The sequence below is a fragment of the Hetaerina americana genome, unplaced genomic scaffold (genome assembly GCF_022747635.1).
Source record: "Hetaerina americana unplaced genomic scaffold, ioHetAmer1.1.p SCAF_10, whole genome shotgun sequence".
Classification (NCBI taxonomy): Eukaryota; Metazoa; Arthropoda; class Insecta; order Odonata; family Calopterygidae; genus Hetaerina; species Hetaerina americana.
The window spans coordinates 73,029,024-73,055,828 of NW_027286070.1; the positions used below are offsets into that span (position 1 = coordinate 73,029,024).

General features: G+C 39.4%; 1 protein-coding gene across 1 annotated transcript in view; it reads right to left on the reverse strand.

Moving 5' to 3' along the window:
* Positions 1–4,911: 4,911 nt before the first annotated feature.
* LOC139700241 (uncharacterized protein C6orf132 homolog) overlaps positions 4,912–26,805 on the reverse strand; it is a 48,671-nt gene continuing 26,777 nt past the window's right edge. Inside the window, exons 3-4 of the mRNA XM_071598862.1 lie at positions 24,366–24,901; positions 4,912–7,673 (exon numbers count right to left, since the gene is read on the reverse strand). Of these exons, the coding sequence (XP_071454963.1) occupies positions 7,107–7,673; positions 24,366–24,901 (1,103 nt within the window). The 3' untranslated portion in view covers positions 4,912–7,106. The remainder of the gene's footprint in view (positions 7,674–24,365; positions 24,902–26,805) is intronic.

Here is a 26,805-nt window from a genome sequence, read left to right on the forward strand (position 1 = left end):
TTTGGAAATTTAAAATCGAATACCAATTATTCCTTATGATAAAATAAAAATACTTTCATGAATTCACCAAATTTGGCCCGTTGAACATTCTAATTCAAGGTCATTATTTTGCATTTTATTGTACCCAAAGAATGACAAGATGGGTTACAGATAAACCACAACCATAACACAGTAATCAACCCGAAGGTCGGTTTGGTAGTCGATTGTAGCGTTCACCCAGTATAATAATTCCGATGGTGTCTGAAATTCACAAGTCAGGGTAGGGGGGCCAGTTCCTTTCCCAGTGCCGGTTATGGTTTCCCAGGAAGACCTGGTATCCCAAAAATCACATAGCTTTGGTGAAACTGCAGGTGCCCAGAGAGGCTTGCCCGGGAATCGAGCCCGGGCCCTTCAGTCAGTAGTTAAACGCTCTACCCGCTGTTCTACCACGACCCACAGGCTACAGATATGAATTGAAATTGAACATTATATTGGTAAATCGCAGTTCATTTTACAAAAATCACCAATGCACTAAGAAAATTAAATACTAAAAGTTAAATAAAATTTATATTTTTTATTGCAAAACAAAGCTTCAGTGATGGTATATTACGCTTCTAGTTCGTATCATGGATGAATTATGTATGCCCTCACTAATCATCATAAATTTCCTACTTTACTTCACAGCCATGAACTAGACTTCATCTTTGTATTCAAAAATCACCAGAACTGGAATATGGTTATAATATTCTCATGTGGTGTTAGTCCTCAAACAATTATGTTAAAATTTCGGCTTTAAATTTGCTATTACTTGCTCAACTGTTGGAGTAAAATTTTCAGTTATATCTTTATATGATTTGCTTTTTTCACTTGTCTGCAATTTATTCATTAGGGTAGGTTTATAAATTATAAAAATGGGTATGAATATTTTTTGTCTCTCTCCAAGGTGTCTGAAGTCTCATTGGAAGAACTTCACATCAAACTGATTGGATTTTGGACGCAATTGTCAGAAGTGCCTATCCTAACAATATATTTAAGCTTAAGAAGCCATAAAATTTGTGAAAAGGGTTGTGGGAAAAATAATATTTAAGTTAATTAAGTCATTTTTTAGGTACCAAATATCCTCATCATACAGATGGTTGTCTGATATAAATGAAGGCACTTGAGAATTACAAAGAGAAAGACCCAGATTTAAAAAGGTTGGATCACCTCTGACATTGAGGTCTTTAGGTGAAGTAGAGGAGAAATATGCAGATATGCTTTGGAGGGAAAATGCTGAAAGGTTGCTGGATGGTGTGACGTAAAGGAAGAAAAAAATGTTCTGGCCATTTCACTTGTATAAGCAGACCAAGGAAGATAACATTAAAAGAATTGACAAATAGTGGAATGGTAATAAAGAGTAATAGTAATCCTAGTGGAAAAATTAACTGTCAATTAAATTAAATTTCAGTTCAAATTAAGTAAAAGGCAGAATGTATTGATTGTTCTCTAAAATATTACTCATTGCTATCAAAGCTTAATATTTAATATTCCTTATACCACGCCCACAGCTCATAGAATGAATGGCAGACAGTAATAAAAAAATCTGTGCATACATCAATCCATTTGTCTTTTGATTCCTCACAGATGAGGAATCAAAAGATCAATCTCTAAGCAAAAACTTGAGGTAGTTGCTAATTATTATTTTTAGGAATGCATTCAATTAGTGATAGTTTAATGAAATTGCCTTCCCTATTACATACTTCATATTATTCTTTCTGTAGCCAGTTCTTACAAACAAAGTTTCCTTCCCATAATTCTAGCTAATTTAATAATATTCATTATCTTCTTCCTTTAATAAGAATAAATTTAAGTCTTTTGAAATTGCCATTCCTCAACAACTTTGAAGTTATGACATCCCAGCTTTAGATATTCCCAATTATTGTATACACAAACATTTGGATTCATCATGGTCACAATTTCATGATTGTTGAGACTAAACAATTCTGAGTACTTACTGAACAACCCCCATGATCCTTCAATTGCTGCTTTTCATATGCCTTTCATTTTTAGAAAGTTGATAGCAGAGTTCTCCCTTCTTCCTATTACCTCTTGAAGCCTTTTCTCCTCCCCAAAATTCTTTAAAAGCTCTTCATTAGTTACTCTCTCTCCATCCATTGCACTATTTCCATTCTTCTCCCTGTTCATATCATATTACAATTATTTTCGTATCCAATGCTCTTCCCATCAATTTTTCTGCTCCTAACTTCATCCAATTCTTCCACTGGTTCCATGTTCCTATAAAAACCCTTTCACTCATACCATTTTCCTATTCCTATTATTTTCCAAATCTCCTCCTCATGTTTATAGGTACAGTCAATCAGAGTTCTTAAGAACAAAATTTACATAAGTAGAGGTGTATACTGAGTCTTTGTAAAAGCTTAAAATAACATGCTTTGTATGATTTTCAATCTTGGTTCTACTTAAGAGAGTATTGTTAAAGCTATGGGAAACCATCTTGCCCCTATCAACAAGATCCTTTAAATCATCATAGAAGCTAAGACTTCTGAGAAGACTTCTCTCTTATCGGTATTCTTTATAATTCATAATAAATTTTTGTAACTAATAATTCAAGTCTTATGAACAGATTCAAAAGTGAAAGCAAGTTTATATTTGACAGGTTATGATGCTCAAAGGTTCACGTATAATTGCAAAAGTTTCATAATTATCTTTCTCCAAATTTGGAGAAAGATAATTTATGAAACATCTGGCACTAATACTGTCAGGGTAAAACCTCCAAAATAAAGAAAGAGGTTTGGCTGAATCAATTACAAATGAACACTGATCATTCATTTTTCATATCATTATAATTGATAAATTCGCTGTAAAGTTTAAAGTTCAATGACCCATAATCTCACGTGGAACTTGTGTCGAGTGCTACATCATTTCTAGGATTTCTTTTTTTCAAATCAACTGGCATGAACATAATCATTGCGAATGACAATTGAAAGCAGCAGTTGATATACAAGTCTTATTGTTCTTACCCTAAAAGTTTAAAGTCCCAATGTCAATAATTTCGTGCTGCATTTGCAGAGGACTTTCTCCAGGCAGCAAATGATGACCAAGGTTATGGTATTAAAAAAACCATACCTGGAGATAAGTCATGAGCTTCCAAATGATGACCCTGAAACAAAAGCCCAATCTTTCCAACAGTCGGTTGACAAGATAAAGGAGAATGCAATGAGGCAGCTGATGACCACCATTCCGATGATAAAAAGGACTTTGCTGACCGTAATGAAAAGTGGACAGATGCTGAGATAAGTGAGTGAGGGCCCAAGGGAGGTACTGCAAAGGGCACTAAGCATTCAAAGAGCACGTGTAATGTATCTCATTTAATAAATCATGTTTTTTTATTGTTTCCACCAGTGGTATCTCCACACAGGTGTGCTGGGGAAAGTAGACAAGAGGGAGGATGTGCAGTTGTGAGAAAAGAAACGAGTTATGTGAACCGTGGTTGCGACAAAGTGGTGTGAGGGTCCCCCTGGCTCATGAAACATCACCTATGGGAATGACTCTTCCATGATAAAATCAGAATTTCGAAAGTATAAATGAATTTTTATTAGAATATTCATTAAATAGTGTAATATATTTAAAATAGGAGGGCAAAAACTAGAGCAGGTAGAACAATTTACGTATCTCGGTAGTGTTTTGGACCAACACGGTCAAAGTAGTAGGGACGTAAGGAGAAGAATTGCGCTAGGCAAAGAGGCTTTCACAAGGAGGAGGGAGTTGATGACGGGGACTCTGAGTAAGGATGTTAAGAAAAGACTCGTAAAAACTTTGATATGGAGTGTAGTTATGTACAGCGCGGAAACGTGGTCATTGAAGCGGGAGGATAGACGTAGATTGGTGGCTTTTGAAATGTGGGTGTGGAGAAGAATGGAGAAGGTGAAATGGACAGAGAAGAAAACAAATGAGGAAGTACTTGGTATGGTGGGCGAAGAGAGGGGCTTGTTGGGAGAAATCCTATGGAGGCAGGAAAAGTGGATGAAGGGGGTGTTGACCGGCAGTGGGATGTTGAAGACTGTGATAGAGGGTAGAATGTTAGGCAAACGAGGAAAGGGAAGGAACAGGATAGGGATGTTGGACGGGATGAAGGGAGGAAGAAAGTACTCAGAGATGAAGAGGGACCTGATATAGAGTAGGATGATGGATTTTGTGTTTTGTTAGGAGTAATAAAATATTTGTTTGGTAGTTGTGTCCATCCAAAAACCTACCTTAACCGGTAGATTACCTTAAAAAAAAAAGTGTAATATTGGTTAGAAAAATATATTTTTGAAATGAGGAGGAACTTTTTTTTTTAGCATCCTCTCCTGGTTGCACTCCAATGCAAATAATTCTGCTAGGTGTCCATGAGTATGACATACATTTAATTGCAAGTTACACATCAATCCAAAGTGGATTAATGATGTGGATACTGTTTGGTCCTCATATTAGAGTACAGAGCACATAGGGAACGCACATGGTTGATTTCGTGATGCTGAATTGGAGTTTTCTCAATTTCAAATACCTGTTTACGTATATTTGAAGAAGTACATATTGCAATGTTAGGCGTCCATTTCTGTTTACAATTGATACCCATCTTTTGAAAAAAATAAAATTTCCATAAAAAATTTTACAAAAAACCTCCTGATGGAAAACATGTCACAATTATTCATAATCTCTGTTTTGGTACACATTCCAATGATTTTTTTCACTTTGCTAAGTTGTCAGAGATACTTCATCTTTTGGATAGAGGTACACATACATACGATTTCATATATAATGGCATGAGTTTTGAGTTTTTTCATTTGAAATTTTTGATCAATGAAAGCCTAAAAATAAAGAAACTTTGATGGAACTAACTCCCTGAGTCTCTCATGTACATTTTGGAATGGCTTAAATAAAACATGTTGGTGAAACATGACAATTCTTGAAGATTTATTTGGAAGCTCTTTTTACTCCACAACAAAGTATAGTTTTTTAACATCTCATTAAACAATGCTGTCGTGAAAAAAAACATTTATCAAGTCAAATAAAAGTCATTCACATTAAATGAGACTTGTAATCAAGAATGAACTACCATTATTAAAATATAAGGAAATTAAAAAATAAGTTTATGTATTGTGCATACAGGTATTTCAAACAGCTGATTAGTGCCATGAACATGAAAATAGATTATTTCATAAACTATAAATTTACATTTCAATTACTTTCATTTTTGCACTAAAGACATAGAGAAGTTATAATGCTCTTCTATAAATTTTCTGCACTTTGTTTTTCCAAGAAATAAGCACACTATACAAAGGTTTAACAATGCAAATGATGTTCATTTAACTTTTTCAACATAGGTACTCTAAAGAATTATTTCTAAAAATCTCAATACATACATCTCAAAAGCATGGATCAAAATTAGCCTTTGTATGCCTAAGTGCAAGAATTTACGTGAATTTGCAGGCAAAATCAGAGCCATTTCTTTTCTTTCCTAAAGCAATGAGCATTGAAAAAATTTCTGAATGCATGATGGTAGGAAACAACATGATGAAAGTTTTATCTGAATGAAAATATTTTCTAAAATTGGGAACTTACTGGATAATATCCATCCTTTTTACAAGGATTGATAAAATTCCCACAGATGTGGCTATGATTTACAAATCCAATATCTGTCTTCATGGAAAGTTCTTCTGTGCTCCTATTCACATTTCAATTCCCTTGGTCTCTCATTCATCCATGGAAGCATAAAGGCTTGAACAAATATGGAAATATATATTTGCACAAATCTTGATGCAGAGAACTTGAACTATTTTTGCTCAGGCAATGGTCAGTACACCATGTTTTTATTGTTTTAGGTTATAGGAAGCGGGATGTTCTCAGTTAAATGTCAAGGACTCCCTTGCAACCTCAGGAAGAACTACGAGGGCCAGACTCCAAAATATTCCTCGAGAATCCTGGCTCTTGATCATTAAAATGCCTCTGTTATTTGTGGTTATTTTCATATTTGTACCCCTCGTTAACATTTTCAAATCTTATTCTCGTGAAAAACTTCATGGGGAAACTTTGTCAACTGTCCCATGACCTGTCAACTAACATTCCCCAAAACCATACCAGATAAGAGAATCAATGATTTACAATGTTGAAGGGTCACAAAAGCTCTGGGAAGGTCTTTCAGTTGTGGCCATAATAATTCACAACAGTTTTGGGGACCATGGCATGGATTCACAGATGGAGTTCAACACATTTGAATGCCATGATGAAAATTAAATTCAATGAATTTACATTAATTAAATTGAATGAACTTATAAGTTGACTGCTAAATTTCAGCAGATCAGTAAGCATAGATGCACCCAACCTTTAATGCTTGCAATACTTTCTTTTAATAATGTGCTGATTTATTGCTGTGAGTTTTCCAACTACCTGAAGTCATTTCCAAACACGCATAGAAAGAGTTCATACAATGGCTGAGTGGAGACATTTTAACATCACAATAAAAATGAGTAATGAAAAATATCAAGTAGATATATCATCACAAGAGTAGTTCAAACTCCTGATGGTATGTGTCTATGTCATCAAACCTTTAACACTATTCTATTCTATCAGTAAATGAATCCGTTTTCATGTCATACATTTCAAAATGCTGTGATTGTCGTTTTTTTCCACTCCAAATGTATCAGCCCAAAAATGAGAAAACACACGACATACGAGATTTAAACGCTATCGTGCAAATATAAAAAAATCCACACAACAGAGCACAGACCGCTTTGACCCCATGTCCAATATCCAAACATCAAGCTCATTAGATGTGAAAAGATAGGGGTTGATGATGGCCCGGAATTCGTGGACCTGTGATCAAGTCTTATAAAACGTTTCCATTCCGCAGGGCGAATGTTTTCTCATTACAAATGGAATTCCAAGTTGTAGCCACTGTCAATGACACAACCATAGAAGCTCCACCGCGTCCTTACGGTTTTCTTTCCCTTCCTTCCGCGCAGAGCTCTTCATCACTCATGCCCCCTCCCACTCGTCTGTACCTTGCCCCAAATGATTACGAATCCACCGACCGTCCACTCCATCCCCCGACCCTCCCATAATTCTCTCTCCTTCCCAGCATTCCTTTACTTCTCGAAGTTGGGATTGTCGAAGCCGATATCGCTCGTCGCATTCCAAGCCGAGACGGGTGACAGATGCCTCTGGGCCGGGGGCGGGTGGCCGCAGGGCCTTCGGACTGGCCCCGGGAGCCCCTTGGCGTCCTCCCACCGCCCGTCCTTCCTCCGCCAGCCTTCGCCCGCGACCGGCCCGCCGCCCAACCTCCGGCCCACCATCGCCGGGTGGTGCACGGCGCAGCCGCCCGCGGGCATCCTCACGGTCCCCCGGCCCGCGGCACCCAGCGTCAGAGCGAACGCCCCCGTGTAGATCACCTTGGGTGGGGCGAGGGGGCGGCGCCTGGGGCGGAGCGGGGGCGGCGGTGGGGGTGGAGGCAGGGGCGGCTCCGTGGGGGGCGTCTTGGCGCCGGCACCCCCGCACCGACCGCGGCGGAAGCGAGCCGCGGCCCCAAAGGCGATCGCCACGAGGATGAGGACCGCAAGGGCGGCTCCAGAGGCCGAGAACACCCCACGCTCCAGCTGCTCGTGCTTCAGCGCCGCGGTGCTGCCCTCGGCGACCTCCTTAGGGGTCAGCAGGGACTGCGGAGCGGACCAATAAGAAGCGAGAATGATGGAGGGGAAGGGAAGAAATCGTGGCAACTTGGAACTCTGACAGTTCGTTGGAATATCTCGTTGGGGGCTGGCAAGATTAGATCAGCCTACTCTCATTGGGGGGGGGGGGGGGGGCAAGGTCTCATCAAAAGGTGAGGAGGCACAATGAATGGGTAGTCCAAATAAACAACTAGTAATTAACCTAAAGGTTGGTTTGATTGGTGAGCAGAGAGGTTACCCAATATCAAGCCATACGAATAAGGGCAGGGGAGCCAGTTCCTTTCGCTGTGCCACATCCGGTTTCTATCCGGTACCCGAAAAATTACGTGGCTCTCAGTGACATCAGCCGGAATCCAATATTTTACATATCGCAATTCAAATAAATACTAAGCAAGGCATTTTTTCAAAGAAACTGCGGGAGATGCCGCAACAGTAACTTTTAACGGAGTCATCCGCTAATGTGCATTTCAATGCAACAATTTCAGAGTGTAAAAATCATTCGCCTTGACTGGGATTCCCAGGAACCCAGATCCCTCAATATTGAGGGATCTGGGTTCGAATCCCAGTCAAGGCGAATGATTTTTACACTCTGAAATTGTTGCATTGATAGGCATTTTTTATTATCATTGCCTTTTTTCTCATTGGATGTTTAGGATGGCATCGGACCAATACTTTTTAGTATATTTTTTCTCCAAGGACACTTCTAGAAAAAATAGGAAAATATTTCAACTCTTTTCACTTTACTTCATGACATGCCAGAGTTTATGCTTAATAAAATCACGGAGATTAAAAGAAGCGTTAAACCACTTTGGATGAAGCCTACAACGACGAAGAAGATACCTTTTTCGCATTAGTTCGTTAATAAATTATTATTTCCTTCTCGTAATCCTGCTACCCCTTTATGATCGCATTCTTATTTATTTTAGTTCAAACTTGTGTTAAATTACAATGAAGAATGAAGGTTTCTTTTTACTGAACCCGTTCTTGCGAGGGAATGGCTTTTTTATAAACGCAAAACTCGAAATCGGCTAAACAGTGGGGACATTAGGAGGAGCACGTAAAAAGTCAGCTGAGAATGTTTTTGTCTTGATAACTCCTTAAAAACTGGGAAAGTAGAATGGATTTTAACTCTTACAATAGTGGATTTCCTGGCGATTCACTAGGATATCAACTAATCTTAATGGAGATACTGGAAAAAATGAACGACTAGATGTATTTTGAACCTGAAGTCTATAGCAATTGGCGATGCAATATAACGATGGTACCTGCGAATGCTTATTCATAGTGGCTTATTCACGTGCCGTAAGAAAATATTTTCTAAATTTTCCGGGAATTGAATGATCTATTGTTATTTCAGTTTGTGTATTTGCATTGAAAAGCCATTTCGGAATAATACCCCAATTAGAAAAGTACACTTAAGACAGAGCGAATAAAAAGTTTGTCCTTTTCCAGATTTTTCTGAAGAAAAGCTTTTAACTTCACTTGCCCCTTACGTCGAGTTGCAATCCTCGAACTATAAAATCAAAGTTCGCTTTTAATCATTCATTTGAACGGATGTCGTCATTTGAATGTATGTCGTCGTACGTGGCGGGTTTCAACGCGTCATCGATCACTATGGGAACTCTCTAACGATCGATTTTAGGCTTTGGTGTGGTTTTAATATTACGCAACACTTAATCAACTGTTTTATTTTATGATGAGATTTTAATGAGGTACTTTAAATTAAGAGCTTTGGCTTGGACACGCTTATTTAAGCCTTTCGTGCAGAACGACGACACCAGGTGTGAAGTTCATGTTTGGGAACGAGAGAAACACTTTAAAAAGTTGTTTAAACACCACCATAACAATTTTTGCGATGGATGAAAGTTATTATGGCATTAAAACGGACCCTTTAATATAAATTGTAAAATATAAAGTTTCATAGATTATAATCCTTAAAGGGAATAGCGCTATGTAGGAACGAAGCAGACAATGAGTGAATAGCAGATATAATTGGTATCTGATTTCAAATTCTACAAACATTTTGGAAATATTTTATTTCTTTAATTGCATAAACTGGGTTAATGTACTCAACATCATTGATAATTACTTTTAACAAAATTCAGCGAATTTTATTGAATGTGCACTCATCCAACCCGTCAATTATAATATTACAACAAACAATTCGTCGAATTCTGAAATAATAGATATATTATTGCTAATTACATATATATAGTATGGCTAATTATCAATTTTATTATATATTTATGGTCACTTACTCAAGATTTTCGTGTAGTTAACAGTTACATTACTAATGCTGATGAAATAAAACGGCTATGATTGTAGCGCATGGAGCTAGGTTTTGAGATGAATAGGACTAACTTCTGGTCGAATGCCTGGACTATGGTGAGAGGAGACCAATGGATTATGAGCATATTGAAGCCCATGAGATAGCGCTGCTCAAGTTTTCCGGGCAACGCTCAACGAAACTACCGAAAAGATAACGAAAAAGGAGTTTTAGGACTTGCACCACGTAAATGATAAAGGTTTTTTACGTCGTCGGATCCTATGGAAAAGTGTACGGTAAATGTCGTAAATCGAACCCTGAAAATTTTACACCACTTTGAGATTGTGATAAGCGTCTATCTATCGCAGACCCATGCCTCGCTTCCCGCGTTTTTCTATTTACGGCTAAATCCAACGCAGCGCCATCAAATTGCGGAAATTGTAGCCCTACATTGAAAGGGATGGATTCTTCATATTAAGCTCGAAATGAGTTTTTGACTTATCCGTGCATTTGAAAAAATTCAAACATATAGCAGCCAACCCGAAGGTCGGTTTGGTTTAACAGCTCATAAATTTTACGTAATGAGTCGCGTGAATTTACCGGACATGAACGGCAGCAAATGCGCAAAATAATGCGGCAAGGAGATTTCGAGTCAGCAAACTCAAATAAAACAATATTTTTTCTAAGGCTTAGACTAGTAAATTCCTGCCTTCATAAATATTTACACCTATTAGTCCTAATCGAAATTGGATTTTGCTAAAAAGGAACTTTTACCAGTAGAAATAACACCACTAGGAAAGGAATGCGCGATACCTTTTATCTGAAAGAAACACCTATACACCTCTGAATTTCTAATTTTTCTGCATACATTTCATAATTATAAGTGTATATATATATATATATATAAATTTGTAAATTGCAGTTTGATATAATGTAGGAAGCGATTTTCCGTTGGTGGATGAGGTTAATGACTGGACATAAATCTACATTTACACAAGCCAAAGTGACCAATGTTAAAAAGCAGTAGTCTTTTATGGGAGGCGACCGACAGCTGAGGTCATTTGCACCGTAAGGGATGGATGAGAAAGGATGAAGGGCGGAGAGAAACCCGGCGTCGGCATTAGCCTACTCTTTACGAAAGGCGCCAAGGGGTCCACAGCTTAACGTCCCCTCCGACGGACGGCGTACTAACTCAAAGCGGAGTGCTCCCCACAAAGCACCTCAAGTAGGAATATAGCGCTATATATCAAACCACTGAAAAATATCTGCCTTTACCGGGATTCGAACTCTTTCCCTCTGGGTGGGAAGCCGGTACGTTAGCACCACACCATCCCGATCCCACATGCTAACATTAAAACGATTTCATCGTAGATATATGTTTCACCATACCATCAGGGTGTTGAGGGGTTTGCGTCGAGACTGGAGTAGAAAAGTGAACGGCACCAGTGAAATGCAGTTTGCAAAATGATCGTGTCTAAGAAAGTATGGATATTTTAAGAGCAACTCATTTGCTAGATTGTCTTATATACTTTAAATCGTGGTCCAAATTTCTGATGCCAAACAAGATGATAGCTTATGTAGGAACACCTGTATAGTAGTGAATCGTTTCCAATGGGCCTTTTACACTTAAAGCCTTATTATTTATGCTATGATTATATGGAAGTGAAAATCCATCGGGAGCAAATGAAAATGAGTAACAGGCAATCTGAAGACAGAAGTGGGATTATGAGGAGAGACCGTCTGGAGCAGTGTTTCCCAAATGTTTCGATCCACCGGCCCTAGGATCCATAAACATTTGCTCAACGCCCCCTAATCGGCAGCTTTAAAATAATAATAAAAAATCATGAAACAAAATAACCAAATGAGGAACCCTGAAATAATCGAATTTAAAACAATGAATAGTAAAATGTCTATTTAGAATCCAATTAATAGAAAGTGTTCATATCACAAAAGACTTAATACACAGTGAAAGAAACTTCGGTGGGAATATACGTTTTACATAACAATAAATCATCAAAACAAATATTTGTAAAAAAGCTTTTTTTAGAAGTTTACGTCTCTTTTTTCACTTAAATTAAGTAATTATATAACATGAATATTTTCAATTTATGGAAATAGAATAATCAATTATGTTTTGTTAAAATTAGTTAGGCAATTAAGTGACGATTGATTTTAGTTTTTCATGGCCTAAAAGTCATTTAAGGAGATGCTATTGCCTGATTTAATTAAATACTTCCTTTAAATAAAATGTAATGGGATGGATGGCATTGATGACCTGATACCAGTTTTCCAGCGTCCGATCAAATGCTACGCAGCACGAGTCTTAAACCACCGCGTCCACAAACCTGAAGTCTGTTTCTCTGCTTGGAAATAAGCTGAATGACTGCCCTAAAACCACGATCCACCAAATATGAAGTCGGAAATGAATGGAGGAGTTTTTAACCACCACCCAATATGTAGGATAATGATCGGACACCTCCTTCTGTACCCAAAACTCTTGATAATTGATCAATAACTTTGGTTTCAATTGAACGCCATTTTGTGTTCAAATTAATACTTCCTCTAATACTCCAACTTCCTCAATATCGACAAAAAGATTTATCACCCGGTCTGGAATTTCAAACAAAAGAAGATTCTCAAATTGCTGCGTCATGTTTTTATGCAAGGTGGCTAAATGGTCACAAAATACTCTCAAATCATCATCAACTACACCAGCTTGCTCTTCTAGCATTAACAGGGAAGGGAATTGATAAAGCTCGCGGCGATCTATTTTGCCCTTGAATAAACTTGGAAATAAACACAGTCACGGCAGATTTTGCCTTTATAAGGTAAGTATCATTTCTCTGCAATTATAAATTCATTTCATTGGACTTTGTATGTAGTTTAGGCAAAAATTCAACCTCATTCCTAATCTCTTTAAGGTTGTCGCTGAGAAAAGCATCTTTCTCCTCAGAAAACTGCACGGCAGTGTCAAAAAGATTGTAGAAGCGCCTTATACAATTGCCTTTTGATAGCCAACGAACTTGTGTGTAGTATCAAACGTGTGTAGTAACATATATTTAAAATCTTCATCGTTCTCTTCATACAACACTCGAAATAGCATGAGGAGTATTGGCTTTAATTTTGTTAACTGCTGTCATTACAATGTTTATGCGTAATGTGAAGGCGATCACTCAGTATTTTAGCCACTAGATGTTGTCGGTGAATGACACAACGAGTAGCAAAAACATTTGATACATATTATCTCAAGTATGCAATACAACCATGGTAACGACCAGTCTAGAACGCTGCTCCGTCTATTGCAACAGCAAGTATGTTAGAAGGTGGATTTGTTTGTACCAGAAAAACTTCTCTACGATAGGAAATATTGATTCATCTTTAGTTCCAGTCTCTAATTGCCTTGCAAACAACAATTATTGTGGTAAATTTGCATCTTTAATAACGTGTACGTAAGCTAGAAGCACAGATTCATCACCTGGCATAGTTGACTCGTCCAACTGTAATGCAAATTCCAATGTCCTCAGGATGACGCACCATATATATTCCACATTTTCAGCCATTTCATCTATTCGTCGTTGAACTTAAATTTTGCCTAGGGGAACAATTTTTAGTTTATCATTTGGTGGCTTATGCCATGAACAGTACCCAGGACTTCACTCACTGCCAGTAGGATGAGTTCTTCGCCATTTGTAGGTGGCTGTCCAGATTTAGCAATTAATAGTGAAACATTTTATGAAGCACGGGAACCATCAATCATATGTTTCGAAACATTACACAACATACTTGAAAGTGTTGGACGTTTTTGCAATCTGTCACGAAGTGACTGAAAAAAATGTTGAAATCTTTTCTGTCTTGTCAGGATGGTTCTTCCTAAAATGGTCAATAAGTCTGGAAGGAAAAATTCCAAAGAAACTGCGGGAGATGCCGCAACAGTAACTTTTAACGGAGTCATCCGCTAATGTGCATTTTTAATGCAACAATTTCAGAGCGTAAAAATCATTCGCCTTGACTGGGACTCGAACCCAGATCCCTCAATATCCGGTCGAGTGCTTTAGCCACTTAAGCTACCGAGGCGTCCTCTTAAACTCTGAAATTTTGGGGCTTTTTAAAGGAACTAGATGTTATGACGAAATACCGTACATACAATGTCACATGCATTCGTAGTCGTGCGCGAGGCGCCACTGTCCACGAGGTTAAAAGCCAACTTTAAACACGTATGGTGTTTTCCCTTTGACAAATTCCAAAGAAACTGCGGGAGATGCCGCAACAGTAACTTTTAACGGAGTCATCCGCTAATGTGCATTTTTAATGCAACGATTTTTACGCTCTGAAATTGTTGCATTAAAAATGCACATTAGCGGATGACTCCGTTAAAAGTTACTGTTGCGGCATCTCCCGCAGTTTCTTTGGAATTTGTCAAAGGGAAAACACCATACGTGTTTAAAGTTGGCTTTTAACCTCGTGGACAGTGGCGCCTCGCGCACGACTACGAATGCATGTGACATTGTATGTACGGTATTTCGTCATAACATCTAGTTCCTTTAAAAAGCCCCAAAATTTCAGAGTTTAAGAGGACGCCTCGGTAGCTTAAGTGGCTAAAGCACTCGACCGGATATTGAGGGATCTGGGTTCGAGTCCCAGTCAAGGCGAATGATTTTTACGCTCTGAAATTGTTGCATTAAGTCTGGAAGGTTTTATCGCCTAATTTGAAAACACCCTTTCGCATAGTAGGCACACAGTCATGTCCCTGTCTATAGGTGACTCTTGTCCGTCCTTAAGATATTCCACATTATACTGTATTCCACATTTCCTACCAGTCTGTTTCTACAATAAAGTTTTAAATATTAAATTTTGTTAAACTAAAATTTAATACATACGAGTATTAATTAAATGGAATGCACGAATGATTTAATGTTAAGAGGTGGATGCAATCTTTAAGCGGTTGCTTTATAGAATAAAATTACTCATAATCATATGAAAAACATCAAAAAAATATTTGTGCTTGCGGCATAATTTCAAACAGATAAAATCAAAGCTGAATATATGTATTTATTTTGCATACTTGGTATAAAACAGGATTTATAGGCACGCCAATTTGCTCTTGATTGGCACTAGTTTCACTTCAGGTGAACTGTAAATATCAACGCAGTTTATTTATTTTATATAAATATTGTACATTTCATATACAAATGCAATACATTTATCACGTGAGCGCGAATTCGAGAGTGGGGCGTGTGGAATTTGTGAAGGGAGGTCTGCCCCCATTCACCTTTTCCATCTTTCATAGAGAGAAACCAAACACTCGGCTGCAAAGTAAGCTCCTCTCGAATTCGATTTATGATACTGGTCTAGTCAGTTGAAAGTGAAATAATATTTCTTTGGCTCCTATTCTGTCGTTATGAGTCGTAATAGTCCATTCAATTCCCTAAATTGTATTCATAAGAAAGGCAGTTCAAGGGACTGTTGCGGTGAAATTGTCTTTGGTTCAATTTTTGGATACTTTTATGTGCGTTGGTTCAACTTAAGTTTATTCCACAGCATGGCTACCTTTTCATTTAATGATATATTATTAAGTGGAATGTTTTGAAGAAGTATGCTTACTACTCAATTCGCTCGTGAAGGCGAAATATATCTTACATTTTCTTTTTATTCAAAGAATTATTGTGAATTTTACATATTGTATGAAAAAAGATGCAATGCAAAATGCTTCAATGAAATGCAAAATTGCAGCAACCCCGTGATTTAGATCAGTGAACCGCGAATTTATTTAATTGATATCTAGCCGCCAAAGGGAAAGTTCAATCGTATATACTATAGATAGAAAGTACGAGAGAAAAGGTCCTCATTTTGAACTATCTATTATATATTTTCATGAAATGACAATAACCATTTCAATATGAATAATATACTGGCCGTTTATTTTCGTATTATACTTCGCCATCATAAAATAATACAAAATATTTTACAATAGTACTATAGCAAGAATGATATCATGAGATGAGTGAAAAATAACTGACCAATACAGCCTTGATGATATCGTTGGAAGCGACTCTTTGGGAAAATGATGATCCAGGTAAATATTTAATGTAAAAACACCGAATCTAATTATCGGGTGAGCTGATTCCTCTCCGGATCCACAACAGATGTTTTATTCACCCTGAACCTTACTGCCGAAATACTCAGTGTCGTGAAGATGCTCCATCAATAGATCAAATGAGATTAAACCCCTTCAAAAATTTCCCTTGCGCGAGAAAGGCTTGGAAATATTTTTAAACAGTTCCTACATTAAAATGTAAGTAAACACATGGTTTAAATTACTTTCAGGTCGTGAAACAATATAAACTTTAAAAACTAAGATTTAAAACGGAGACAAAAGGAAGATGACCGAGCCTTCACAAATGTCGCATTGTGAGGACCCTCCGGCGCCCCCCTGCCGCCCCCTTCCTTCTTTTCGCCCCTTGTAGACTAGAGCATCGCCCCACGGGGGCAGGTAGCTCCCCCCTTGGGGACCACTGGTCTAGGGTAAGCACAGTTGTTTCCATTCGGAACCAGTATAATATAAGAAGCTCGGCGGACCTTAATGACTCAAGGTATTTATTTAACAAGGCCATCCTGAGGAAGAGGACATGGCCGCACTAAGAACAGATGAGGAGGCCACAAAAAAGGGAGCAGCAGCAAATGAACGATTTCGCGAGTGTGTGAGATTCTATGGAACGGAGGCATGTCCCTAGGAAAAGTAGAGGAGAGAAGAAAAGAGACTGCTAAACCAATCACTGGATATTGAAGTTGAAGTTCAAATAGAGTGATAGGAAGGAGGACGTGAACACGAGGGTAGAATTCCATTTGGGGCGCTCTGCGGAAAAGAAGAGCCAAATGGATTCATTGAGCTCTCCTTGACGCACGTTTCATATTTCTTTTTTTGGACATAATGGATGGGAAGAGGCCAGGGGGAAAACCGCGGGACATGAAGCAGAAGTTCTGATGCTTTTTATTTTGATTATCGGGGCTTAATAGAATCAATCAGGAGTGGTTAAAGGATTCAATCTTCGATTCAATTCAATCTCCTGATTCAACCACGAATGACGACGATAGCATTTACTATCTCAAGACTTCACTTAATTTCTCGATAAAGTCAACACTGGATGATCGGATGATGGTTACAAAATAATTGATATTTTTTTCGTATCATTTGTTTGTTACTTCATGACGAATTATTTCTTTTATTACAATGAATGAATCCCTTCAATAATTAAAACCATAATACACGGTTAAAAACCTCATCCTACAATTTATTATGTGCAATATAAACTTTAAAAATGTTTATATATAAATATATATATAAAGATTGTACGGAAAAACTCACACGAGCGGCACAATAATGGGCTGACACAATATAACTCAAATAGAATAGAATAGCAACATTTAAAAGGACACTCACACGGATAATTGTTCGAGCTTTCGGCCCTCTCAGAGGCCTTCTTCAAGAGAGACTCTATAATATATATATATATATATATATACTAATAGAGAGACTCTAATATATATATATATATATATATATATATATATATATATATATATATATATATATATATATGTATATATATATATATATATCAACCGTATACATATGCGTAAACTTCTTCTGGGGTTCCTTAAGAAAATATAACTATACGGTTCCACGCAACCCGATTCCGTTACTTTAAATTACCATTTCCAGAACGTGATATCTTTGATACTGGGGAGACAAAGGCGACGGATGGAATCCTATGACGCCTGAAGGGATCGTATTTAGAATTCTCTCGAGTGTAGTCATTAACGTTCGCGAAACTTTCACGCCGAGCAGCTCCGAATAACGGAGCCATTAGCAATAAATTCAACTCAAGCATAAAAACTCCTCATCTCCCAGCCTCGCCCTTCCCTTCCCACAACTCCGCAGGGCGGCCGCTAAGAGCCTCGCGTTTAGTCGCTTTAGTTCCCTTATAAATGCGACTCCACTCCTTATTGCTCCGGGTTTTAAAACTCATTACCGCGGTTTTTTAGGGCAGCTAGCGTGGAAATAAGCCAAAAGTTAAATAAATTAGTACTTATTGACGTAATTAAGTCACCTATGATCATATTAGGACGAAAGCCTAGTTATTATGAAGTTAGTCGATTGACAATGAGGTTCCTTGAACCCAGCCTATTTTCATAACATATCTGTATATTTCGGAAAACAGTGCGAAATTATTTCTACCTAACTCAACGCCGTAATTCAGTACGTACTTCCGAAATCCTACCATCTGATCTCAGGTTTGTGAAAAGTTAGACCGCTTTAGTATCACTGACAATTGTCAAATCGAAAGTTGCGAAGGTGGGATTTTAAAATGGAGACTGCTTCTGGTAATGCAATCGATAGCTCCTCCACAGTGATGTGGCAAACCCGCTAGGCTTGAGGAAGCATTCCTACATATTTCGGTGAAGGACGAAGTGCTTGAATGGCATTCAATTCAAACACCAGCAGCAAACCTCGAAAATCTACTTCCTCAAAAGTTTTAACTGGAGAGAGGATTGCAATACGCCCGCGGATAGTAAGTTAGAGCTAGATGTATTGGGAAAAATGCACCACGGGGTTTATAAAAGACTTTTCCGCCTGATGGGTGATCAAATAGCTTTGCACTATGAAACATTTATTGAAAAATCTACCTTGTAAAATCCGCCATAAGTTTTAACAACTGCAAGAATGCATATATTGCCCCAAATTATAAGAATGCCACATTAAATAGTATGGTAATGCACGAAAATTACATTACAGAACGGAACCACATTCACAATCGGAAATTTGTACACATACGCCATGCCTAGAATTGATAATAGAGAACGCAAAGCAATATTTAGTTATCTCTGCATTAAATCTAAATAATAAGTGCGTATAATGATGACGCGCGCACAAACGTATTTCAGAAGTTCACATCGAATTGCGGACATTTCTCGTCATTTTCTCTCATCGGGCGAATGATCTACCAAACTGAAGATTTTACAACTATTTTCCATGCTCAATATATTATTATTAAACAATAAAGTTGCCATTAATTATTTTTAATGAGTGTATACATGAATATCACGAGTGTAGACATCTCGTGACCACCAAAAAATAAGAGAGCATTGCATTCTTCAATGTTTTTGCGTTTCACATACAATTACGCGAGGAAATTCCAATAGTATTCTGTTCCCCTTGCCATTAATGACTAAACTGTAGGAATGGCACACACCTCAAGATTGAGGTACGAGACCCTTTCGCGTTTCTATGACAGCATTAAGACAAGTAGACTCCTGCAATGGACTTTATCTTAACCAATATGGGGATCTGGATGGTGCCTTCCCACCCAGAGGGCCCGGGTTCAAATCCCGGCGGTGTTGAATATTTTTCAGAGGTATCTCGATCCCTACTTGAGGTGCTTTGTGGAGGGTACTTTTGAGTGAGTACGCCGTCCGTCGGATGGGACGTTAAGCTGCTGACCCCTTGGCACCTTTCGTTATTAAGAGTAGGCTAATGCCGACGCCGGGTTTCTCTCCACCCTTCATCCTTTCCTGTCCATCCCTAATGTCACAAATTACCTTAGCTGTCGGCCGCCTCCCATTAAAAGCTACTACTGCCTAACCGATATCGTAAAATACGAATACATTAAATATATTCAGGAGACGGGACTTATTCGGCGGAAGCTTTATATTTTAGCAAATTCACGTTTCAACTTTTGAATCGAATCGCTGAAATGAATGAATGACACCTCTCCTTATCTTCAACAGAGATCGTCACAAAGAAACAGTTGGTGTAATGATTGGTTCCCAAAGTGTTAGAATGGCTTTACTGTTAGTATAATGTCTACTGTATTTTTCTAATTAAAATTTTTCAAATTTAAAATATGTACGATTGGTCTTATATCTATGATTGATACGCGCTGTTTTCAGATAAGCATCCAGATGCAGGTCGCAATTGTTTTACTGCGTCGTAGATCGAAGAATAGTGATCCTAATGGTAGATCGAATTTTTCTCCTGGGGAGACAACAGTGTTTTCAAAGCTTCCCTGTTATGGCCGCACCGACGTAATCGAAGCGCCTCTCAGTCCCTTCAGAAAGATCCCTCCGCCAAAATGCATTCGGAACGACGAAACCGTCTTCGCTCCAAGCGGCCTCACGCAAATAACCAGGTCTTCAGTCATCTGAATCATTAATGACGCTGCCAATTCTCCTCAGGCAATGCGATCGGCAAAACTAGGGTCAAGGGGGGATAATGACGAGAAATTTGATCGAAACTTTAGGAAGACATTTTTTTCTCGAGAAATAAATACTGGCTGATTTGAAGTTGAACTGCAACTTTGCCAGGCCATTCTCCGCGAACGGGTCCAAAAGTGCTGCCGCTTCTAACATTACGTTTTTGTAGAGTCCATGGCCGTAATGAAAGTTTTTCTAAGAGCTGGCGCTGCATTCGCAGTTGTGCGGGAGTGGGGAGGGAAAAGCTCTCTCTCTCCCTCACACACACACACGAAGGCACACATTTTGAGTGATTTTCCACGCGAGGGATTCGCGCTGCTGAATTCGGCCGTGACGGACGAGGCGATGGTAATGTAACGGCGTCACGCTTATGACCATTCTCAAAAGAAAGTTTGAAGGAGGAAGTTGCCACCTGGAAGATACCTTTTAGTTTAAACACGAAATACGCATTTGCATTGAATTTCTAATTATACGATTGACTTTTTGTCTTTCACCGAGTCATCGTTCAGTCCACAAATCCTCAAACTACCCTCAAAATACTAGATATTCTAAGCAACGTCTCCCATATCTTAGTTTTCTGCTGTTCAAATCCATGGGGAGACGATCGAAAGCCTCTCATCTTTGAGTTCATTTCTATTCGAATTGAAACAATTACATATTAAATGATTCGAACATTTCACGATAGTCGTAGAAAGGTTTCCGCGGTCTTTTTCCTCCAACGAACTGGCAGTGCTACTAGATTATATGCGCTTACCAGAATGCCCCCAATGCCTCAAATGTAAACAGCAAGGGGAATCGTACTCGGCTAGGCATGAGACTAGTGACAAGGGATGTTAGCGGCGGGAGTCGCACTCGCGCGTGGGGAACAAAACGCGTCGTCCGCTGCTACAATAAACCATCGCTGGATGGTTTGCAATGCGCGGGCGTGGAAAAGGGTGAAAGGGATTGTCCTGACTGCTGGCCGCGTGGGCTTCTGTGGCGCCACTCGCATCAGAGGCCCCCCGGGGACATGACCCGGGGTGTGTGATCCATTAATTGTACTTACGTGTCATTTGAGGCGTGAAGGGCAAACTCGGCAACTGAGATAACATTTGAACCTACTGCTACTGAAACATTTACATCCGAAACACAAAACTTCCGTGAATTAGGGACTCTCTAACACCTTCTCATGAGGGAAATGATGATGTAGGTATATCGGAGACGTTTTGCAAGAATTTCATTCCCGAAATGGGAGACAAATTTAATGAGTAATGAAGAGCAAACGTCTGGATGAATGAAAACTCAGAAAAAGGCAACAAGTAGATTCCATCAAAGGATTGCGGAAATTTTTTTTTTTTAACTTTTGACGCGAAATTAACTTCAAGAGAGTGCAAGAATTACTCTCTGAAAACACATTTCGCGCACAGATAAAAAAGAAACAGGAAAGGTAGCAGACCGCCGATGTCACGATGCTCCGAAAGTTAACCATGATCGTTTTCTTGTGACGAAATTTACGACAGTCACATTAAAAGGAGTCCTCAAGAGTTGATGATGCTCGGCACATTTACTTTGCCTATCCGGACCGTTTACTAGGAAACGACCGTCGATGTGCGCACACCGAGGCATTTCCAATTACCGGAAAGAGAAAGAGAGAGAGAGATGGTGGGATTGCTTCCGTGCTGCTCGAGATTGATCAGTGATCGGCCGAAGAAATCACCCTTCAGGTAAATGCATTCCGTCTCCTGCTATGGCGCTCAATTTACATCGCTATGATATCTGATTGTGAGAGAAACACTGATCGCGAGGTTCTGGTCTTGTAATTAGAAATTTCGCAAAGACGGCGGAGGCAATATTATAGAAGAAGAAGCCAGTGGAGCACACTATGGTTTCACAAAATTGCAGTGGCTCAAGACCAGCTGTAGTGGTAACGCATGATCCGCATTAAATCACCAAATTCCTAGCAAGGTACGATATTTTTACTGTAAATATGTTCTGGTTCATATTGAAATCGTAATTGATACGACGTTTTTAGTGGCATTCGTTTTTGAGGCGCTTATTAAGATATTCAATTGTCAAGTTTTGAAAAAGATAATTTTTTGCAAATTCAGGAGCAAAAAAAATTGGATTATTTATGAAAATTATGCGATATTATTATTATCCTCTAAATAGGATTTTCATCATAGCAGGGTGAATGATACTACACGTAGAAGGGCGAATGATATCAGGAATAAAAGACGACTGTGGAGAAAGTGAGCAATGAGCATTGCCTCATTTTGGGAATGAAATCGACGTCTTATTCTGTCCACGGTCTAAGCCGTGAATCGGAAGAGCACTGAGCAAACGAAGACATGAGCTACGAATGAAAAAGTGCGAATACTCAATAAGTCATCCGCGAAGGAAAGAATCCACGAATGGGAATGCCTCAAGGCGCCAAGGAATGAATGGCTATTATATTTATTTCGCAAGTACTGAAGCGACGCGGTTGACAATGCCAACGAAAATGCGGGATATCCCACGACAGCATCTTTAGCGCAGTGCTTGGTGATGGTTTAGCATTCCGATCCTTCTCCAGCGGGAAAAAAATCATTCCCTTCGACCGGGATCTCGGTCAAGGCGAATACTCTTTTTTCCTGCGAATTTCTCGTGATTACATTTGAGCATATGTTGAAAATGACTCGCAAACAAAAAATAGGAATCATCAAAATGATGGTTAAACCTAAACCTCACTCTATGGTTTAAGAGAAAGATGATTTCAATGCTCACATCGCCCTTAAGTTCACGGATTAAAAAAGTAATATCCCCGCAGAACTTCAGCCACCAAATTCATCCAATCTTGCCTCCGGTTATTTTTCTCTTTTTTAAGTATATAAAAAAAAGGCTGAGGGGAGAAACGTTTGGGGAGATTCCAAACCAGCCAACAGACTGCGGAATTGGAAATCGACGCCTTAAAGTTGAAGACCTCCTCGACGTTTCCAGAAGTGGCGCAAACTCGGGGACGCGTGGATTTCGTTATACGGCGAGGCGACTCTTTCAGTGAATGCTTTCAGGCTTACGTCATGAGTAAAAATGTAAGGGCGATCACAGTAAAAAAAATTCTTTTTTATTTATTTCGGAATATAATTTGGAGCATTTCCAGTCTCATTGTCTAACGACAAGGTTTATGTTTGTTTAAATTATTAATTTGGTTATCCAAAAAAATTGTGGGATATAAAAAATTATGCCACGAAAAATAAATTTTTAGTAATTTTCAAAGGACGTGTTCCTCCTCAGCATAAGTTAGCTGTGGCAAAATGTGTAGTATATGAACAGCGTATACTTTTTGGGTCCCCATTGGCTGTGAAACCTAAGTGCGAGGGTACCAGAGGAGAGATGGACTCCGAAGGAATTTGATTTACTTGTCGAAATAGATTATATTAAGCGCTAGATTTATTAAACCTTGTGATGATAAACTTAATAGCGCACCTTGATAGTTAGAGGAAATAAATTGGATTTACTTTTGAAGCAAAGTTTAGATTACGGATGAAATCTCTTCCATAAACTAAGAGGTGGTCTCTTTAGCGACAATGTTTGAAATGCATCACTAGTCTCATCGTACTGCGATAGGAGATATCATGAAGATTAAATTAGAGAAATCAAGCGTAGAAATGGACAAATTTTAGATGTCATTTCCCTCGCGCATAATAACCGCAAAAGACCGCTCTATTGAGGACAATCTTTTTAAAACTTTTAAGTAGCTTGGTATATTAGCACTATTTAACTTAATGGTTTTTTATCACTCCTGTTATTGGCAGTTCGTCTCCCTCGTGAACAATAAGTAGTTGGCACTGAGAAACCTCTGTGCATATCAATTAGTTAACCTTTTCCCATTATTTGAAATATTTTACATATTTATTGGCAAAAAACATTAAAGCAAAACTTATAGTTGACGTTTGCATGCCTTTTGTGGAATCAAACTTTGCCGCACACCTTCGCGGTGACTTGCAGACTACCGCGCAGAAGCAGAAATACTACATGCCGGAAAATGTGACGGGGGACAGTAAATATCGTTTTTCTACCTTCTATATATGACACTGTTTTGCCTCTAAAACATTTTTTCCAAACAATCGCCCGCCCTCGGGGTTCCCCTTCTTGCCCGAGCGAACGGCTGACCCCTGCCAAGGCCGGGAAAGACAAGGGGCACTCACCGTCGACGTGATCACCCTGGACACTTTGAACTCCTCGCCGGACAGCTCCAGCAGCGTCGCGTTGGACTGGGCCATCCTCATGAGGGCCCTCATGGGCCCCGCACCCGCCGGCCCCTCCGTCGCCACCGTGACGTTGACGAGAATGGATGGAGGGGCCAGGACGACGCTCTCGATCGTCACCTGGTCGTACTCGACGGAGAGGCGGGCCGCGAGGTTGACGCGGACATACTTGGCGAAGTCCCGCCGCCTTAGCCGGGCCACGGTGGAATTGCCCACGAGGACCAGGAGGAAGGATGGGGCGGCGTCGGTGGGGTCCCCGGAGGGGGGCGGCGAGAGGAGGGAGGCGTGCGGGGACGGGGGAGGGTCGCGCTGCTGGTGTCCCTGCTCGCTCTCCGCCTCCTGCTCCGCACTGGCCTCGTCCCACAGGGCGAAGGGGGATGGGGTGGAGAGGCCGCCGAGCGGAGGGGGGGAGGAGGCGGAGAGGGGATCCGGGGGCGGCGGCGGCGGGGGAGGCTGCGATGAGTCGGTGGATTCATCTGTGGGGGAAAGTGGTGGACAGAGGGTCAAAGAATGTTACGCCTCGGCGGATATAATTCAAGTTGGCTCAAGAATTCTTGCCGCCGGAATCCCGGGTTATAAGTTTTAGACCCCGAACTTTCGATGATTGAATATAGGGAGGACCGGGCGGAATTTGGCGTCAGTGGTGCAAGGGGTTTATATCGGAGAGGCATTGGTCGAGGCTATTTTTGGCTCATTCTTTTTTAGTTTTATGGTCAATCACAGCATATGAGGAAACTATGAAGGAATAAAGAGACTGGCAGGGAATGACAGAGCTTAGAAGGTTGCTGGATATGAAAAGTTTTAATAGTTATGCACTATTAATTATACACTATTAATTATACACTATTAATTATACACTATTAATTATACACTATTAATTATACACTATTAATTATATATATCACTTCGTTAAACTTTCTTCTATCTGAGCCCATTCATACAAAATATTAGTGACATATATTTAACGAGCAGATATAACAATAGAACTGAGATATAACATAACACAACTATATATAGAACGAAGGAATAGGGGATCGAGATGGTGCGGGGGCTAACGTACTGGCTTCCCACCCTGAGGGCGTGGGTTCAAATCCCGGCGGTGTTGAATATTTTTCAGAGGTATCTCGATCCCTACTTGAGGTGCTTTGTGGAGGGCACTTTGAGTGAGTACGCCGTCCGTCGGATGGGACGTTAAGCCGCGGACCCCTTGGCGCCTTTCGTAAAGAGTAGGCTAATGCCGACGCCGGGTTTCTCTCCACCCTTCATCCTTTCCTGTCCTTCCCCTATGGCGCAAATGACCTTAGCTGTCGGTCGCCTCCCATCAAAACTACTACTACGAAGGAATAACAAATTACCATAGTTACCACAAAATCTAAGGTACAACATGTTCGACAGAATATACAACGCTTCACAAAGATATTATCCATTAGTAACCAATGGTTTAATTTCTACCTCAGTTCAACATTTTTGGTACTGGGGCCATCTTTCCCCATAGTTGTAATATTTTCCTACATACCCTGCCCACACAAATAGTTTTCAACCGTGTATGGGCTTTTGGACAATAATGCAATTATGATTTTTCCACAAGAAATATCTATCCTGTGACAAATTCCAAAGAAACTGCGGGAGATGCCGCAACAGTAACTTTTAACGGAGTCATCCGCTAATGTGCATTTCGATGCAACAATTCAATTCAACAAGGCGAATGATTTTTACACTCTGAAATTGTTGCATCTATCCTGTGACTGAAAATGCAAAGCTGTAAATTAATCAGATCGCAAAATGTCAAAATGAATAATACATTTTGTTATGTTCACTAATTAATATTTATTTTTTAATATAATATGCAACGCGTTTTTCGACGTCTAGGCGTCATTATCAGGTCAACTTCTATGATTAAAACTGTTTGAGTGTCGAAACGTACGTTCCATATCGTATCAAAGAAATCATTGTGTTCAGTAAATCAGTAAAAAGCGTGTTCTTAATGTATGTATACATTGCTCTTCAATCACGTCACTTCGGGAAAGGTCCATTGAATCTGCAAAATGTCTTTTTAAATACGGAAGTACTGAATACATGAGTATATGCATATCCAATCAGCCCTGAGTGAGGAATATTTTAGCATCCGTGCGGCAGTTGTTGCAATAATTTGGCAACTGGAACAGGTTTTATAGAAACTCTTATGTGACGGTAGTAGAAATCTTCATATATTAGGTGCCTGAGGTTTGATCACTCCATACACAAAACACCGCCCTAAGGGCAAAGCGCCCCATCTAGCAAAATATAATGATGCTTGAATGTCTTGAATTTCACGACCGTGGAGCAAGCTGATTTAAATAAATAGACCGTTTGATCTTTGAAAATTATCTTCATGGTGACT